Below are 5,014 nucleotides of genomic sequence, written 5' to 3'. Positions count from 1 at the left end.
GGGGGGGTAGTAGAAATGGGTATAAGATTGTATATTGCTTTTGTTAAAAATGTGTCAGCAGCCATCTCAAGGAATGCTCGCTGGGTCGGTGACCACTCCAAGCGGAGGAAATGGAGAGAGAGGGAGAGCCAGACAAGGTACAGAATGCAACCTCATTTATGGTGATTTTACACATGAATATGAAAAACATGAAATAGACTGTAAAGGCCTCTCGAGTAAAATGCTTTAAAAAAAATGAATGATTATAAATATGGTGGGAATGTAAATTATAAACACATAACCTACCGCAAAGGAACCCAGTTCTTGACATTTTTCAAAAATAAGAACCATTCTGAGAGCATTCGTGCTGTGAGATGGCCGACGTCGGTAAACAGACTTCCTGTCAGAGCTGTTGTGTCTTGGGGTTGCTATGTGTCAACAAAAAATGTCCAAGGATTTACTGCAATGAAGATGAGACACAACAGCATCTCTTATTGGACGGTTATCGAGCAAGTTAAAAGTGTATGGTGTAAATTTTGACCTTTCATTTAAATCTGTAATGTATTGTGTTATTGATGAGATTCTACCAGAGAAACACAAGCAACTGATACAAATAATAAAATTGTATGCTTCAAATAATGGAAGACTAGATGCTGTGTGGTCATTCAACAGATATTATAAACAGCGATGACGTGTGCAAACAAGTGCTCACTGAACTAAGGAGAAGAAGAACTCTAGATTAACAAGAGCTCCTTCCTTGGAACATTTAGACATTGTGATATAATGCACTTTACAAAAGACTCGATGTACTTTACGAAGGACTCTTTGTACTGCATGCACTCTACTAGCCCATTTTGTCACTGGTACATTTCATTAGTTAAGCTTGTTATTGATATTAATTATGTTAGTTTTGTTTTTTGTTTTGTTTTTCTCTGATCTGCTATGTAGCATATGTATACATAGTGTATGTAGCATATATTTCGTAAAGCTCTTTAAAAAAAAAAGTAAGGGAGGGGTATGTGTGTGTTTCTTCCTTGTTCATTGTTCTTGCTCTCGAGTGCCTTCACGCAAATAGGTTTATACATGTTTGCTTACTTGCACGTTTCCCTATTGACATTGTGTGTGTGTGTTTGTGTATGTGTGTGTGTGTGTGTGTGTGTTTGTGTGTGACATTCCTCATGCCTGAGAGAGGACTGGCTGAGGTCAGGTCTGGGGAGAGCAGAGCACTCCTGGACAAGCAAAGCAGGGAAGCCCTTTAGAACGGTTTCTGTCTTTCTCAGTCTCTATTTTGGTTTGTTTTTAATGTCTGACACGCAGGCACGCGTGCACGCACACACACACACACACACACACACACAAGACAGGAAAGAAAGGTCATATGAGACACTGTCACTGCTAGGGCCTAAGGGGCGGAAGAAGAGGCAGGTGTGTGTGTGTGTGTGTGTGTGTGTGCGTTTGTGTACATGCCAGGTGGGGATTGAAGATGCAGCAACGTCCCCTGGGGTTCACCTTTAAGGCTGCTTTCACCAATTTCTGTGCTGTTAATACACAGCAGCAGACGGGAGCAACCTAATCTGTTTTCGTTCAGCTGTTGCACATAATGGCAATCTTTCTGTCCAGATCATCTTACATTGCTGTGATCTCACTGACACACGTGGCCTGATAGACAATTTAAGTCAGACATTTTTAGTATTTAAAGGTCCAGGGCACAGGATACGTAATGATTAGTGAATTATGTTCTTGAAAGAAAATTAATTTGGTAGTCATCTTTCCAACAAAAATGCTAAATATTTCTTAGGTCCACCTTATCAAATATGAAACATGAAACAATAGTAAAACTGACTGACTAAATTATCTAATGCTGCTTTATGGAAAAGAAAGACAATATTTAATAATATTTTCCAATATTTTTTAAACTCTTATCTAATTTAGAAACTATAGCACCAACAAACTATGAAGTAATAATTAACTCAGTGCATTAATCTATAGAAAGGTGGCTGTCCTTATCTGTATCTATGATAGGGAGGACTATGTTAAAAAGGAACATATTGCCTCAATTCATGTATGTATTTCAAAATATCCCTCTCGCGCCACCTGCAGGAATGTTTGAGAAACTCACAGCACTCTTCAGGAAATGTATATGGAATAAGAAATGTCCTCGAATCCGCTTATCTCTGCTGTATCTTCCATTTGATACTAGGGGGCTGAAATGTCCAAATCTTTATTGCTACTATTAAGCAACACAATTGAGAACTATGATGTTCTATTTTCCTTCTGGGGAGGCTCCGTCTTGGTACTGTATTCAGCCATATTAAGAACACATAATGCTCATCCTATAGTTCTTAATATGGTTAATGTATCGTATGAGGTAAAATAATATATGAACATTTCCAACTCTCTGTCCTCTCTGGGGGGAGGGGGTTTGAAGAGTTCACCTGATTAATTGGTAATAAAAATAATCGTTAATGAACCTCAGCTCATACTGCCAAAAGCTTTAAACAAACAGACAAACACCTCTGATAAGTAACTGTGGTTAATCTAAGAGATTTGTGAGCAGTGTCACAAATGATCAAATATTTTAAATAAAAAGGCCTCATTGTTCATCTTGACTGACTGGTGACTAATTTTGTGGGTTATGTAATTTCATTCACCGGTTTTCAATCAGAGAATACTATGAATGTGACATTCATTTTATATGACATTTCTATGTCCTTTGCAGTGGCAATGATGGATGTCTGCCTGCAGAGGGCAGTGTTACATGACTTATGTTCCCATTATGGCTGCATCCAGCTGTGATAAAATGTGCAAATCAGGCAAACATGAGAACCGCCTAATGACTGCGAAATGATATGTAAAAAAAGTGTAACTGCTGAGGATGAGAGGGTAAAACACATTTAAATATTTGTATAAACATTCAGCGTGCAATTGTGGGTGTTGCTGTATCTGTCACATCTGTCAGTGTGTTTCATCGGGATTTCTGATCTTTTTTTTCAGAGAATATGTTATTTCCCAGACTTCAAAACACAGCGGGGGATTGTGGACTGCATATACAGGATATCCACAGACCCTCACCTTTTATCTCCAGGGCTGTAGCCTGGGGTGAGGATTAACTGAGAGGAAAAGAGGCTAGACAATGATGGAGGCTTTCCCCTTCGGTAAGAAGCGGTAGGGGGGAAGAAATGAAGGCAAAAGAGAGGAAGGAAAAAAGGGAGATGAGAGGGAGAACGGGGTGAGGGTGCAGGAATAGACAAGGGGGTGTGTAGCAGTGGGAGACAGAAGTGGAAAAATTGGGAAAGTAGGAGGAGAGGGAAAGGAAGATGAGGAGATGAAAGATGAAAGCTAAGCCGAGTGTGAGATTTGCAGGAGTGAGGGGTTTAGCCAGAAAGAGGAGGTGAGGGTGGAAGTGTTAGGACGAGTTCACAGCCAGCGCTCAACTATCAACCAGTATCATATTTACAAATATGTTTTGGCAATTAAGCATTAGTCTAGTAGATTTTTGACGCAAACTTATATTTAGGGTGAATTATTTTTTGATTCAAAATACAACTAAACTTCCCCTGTGGACATTTAACAGGTTCTCTATCAACAGTGTCAAATGTTGGCACTTTGAGATAAAGAAAATCTCGCAAAGATATTCCTCTCACATGCATGACAGTCCGTCGATGTTGGTTCAGTATGTGAAATAAAGTATAATTGTAAACAAAATGCCATTTATTTGTTGTACTGCACATTGCTGCAACTCCTCTTTTCCCCCTGTGTGTTGAGCTCTGTGTTTTATCTTCCGAGTGAGGCATCCCCCTTCTGTACCATCTTTGTTGGGAGTCGCACATGCTCAGTAAGTACTGCTAGCTTGTCAGTAGCAGAGCATGAGGGTGTGCCATGCTAGCAGCTAGGCGAGCATTATAACGTGTGTTAAAAGTGACACACGTTTGTCACAGAATTAAAGGCTGGACTACAATAGAGCTGTTTGGAGCAGTATGTGAACTTTGGGCTTTTTCCCTTTGTAAACTATAACGTGCACAAACAGATATGTAACACAATAAAGGGAAGGGAAAAGCCAAAATAGCACAATATAAGCACTAAGTTAAAGTAGTTAAATTTGAAGTTAAATTATCCACGCTTGCCAATTTATCCTCTTTCAGATTACTGTATGTGATTTAAGTCAACTTTACTGTCATATGTGATTCTATTGCTACCTCATAAAAACACTTTTAAAAAGACATGTATGACACTAAGAATGACACACTGTTACTTACTGCCTGTGATTTCAAACAACACTTTGTCATTGAGGCCCAATCTGAGTTCAGGCATCCCCGACAGGACCACTTTGAGTTTGATAGAGCCCAATATTTCACTCCGCAGGACGCTGCCATTGGCGTTCACCTATAGACAGAAGAGTAGGGCGTTGCATTGAGCAAGAGAAGTCTAAATTCATGCTTGGAGAACAGCAGTGTGATCACAGGTATGATATCAGCTCTACAGTCAAATCTCAACAGAGTTTACCTGAAAGTACACAAACTTTACGTTTAGAAAATACAAATGTGCACATACAAGTGGCTTTTTTTTCTTCTTTGAAAAAAAAATAATGATACAGATCAGTGGCAGCCATTCATTTACATAAAAACTCCCAGCAACAAATGAAAGCAATGTGTCGATAAAAGAGGATAGAAAACTCTGACAGCATTTAAAAAAGTCCCTGGTCACAGGAAAGGAAGTGGCAGCTGCAGCTCTCAAGCAGTTCTTAAAAACCTTATCGGTTTCTCTTTGACTTGTAAAAACCTGCAACCGTGTGTTGAGTTGTCCTTTATGTGTTGCTTCAAGGTCAAAACAGTTCTTTCTTTGAGTTTAAAAGGCACCAGCCTATTCATGTATACAGATTTGTCCTTTTTCTTTGGCTCCAGGAAACCTGAGTCCTTGTCTGTATTTCTCAGTTCAAAATATAAAATGTTCATCTAAATGGGTTTTATCATGAAGCCTAAAAACCTCACCTTATCTTACTCATCAGTGATGTGTGTGTGTGTGTGTGTGTGTGTGT

At 39.3% G+C, this 5,014-nt stretch overlaps 1 protein-coding gene across 1 annotated transcript in view; it reads right to left on the bottom strand.

Annotated features, from left to right (window-relative positions):
* Window positions 1-5,014, bottom strand: part of ap1m3 (adaptor related protein complex 1 subunit mu 3) — a 36,637-nt gene that overhangs the window by 12,169 nt on the left and 19,454 nt on the right. Inside the window, exon 6 of the mRNA XM_032525418.1 lies at window positions 4,236-4,362. Within this exon, the coding sequence (XP_032381309.1) occupies window positions 4,236-4,362 (127 nt within the window). The remainder of the gene's footprint in view (window positions 1-4,235; window positions 4,363-5,014) is intronic.

The sequence above is a fragment of the Etheostoma spectabile genome, chromosome 9 (genome assembly GCF_008692095.1).
Source record: "Etheostoma spectabile isolate EspeVRDwgs_2016 chromosome 9, UIUC_Espe_1.0, whole genome shotgun sequence".
NCBI classification, from domain to species: domain Eukaryota; kingdom Metazoa; phylum Chordata; class Actinopteri; order Perciformes; family Percidae; genus Etheostoma; species Etheostoma spectabile.
Note: the sequence above shows the minus strand (reverse complement) of the source record. Positions and strands in the feature narration are given on the sequence as shown.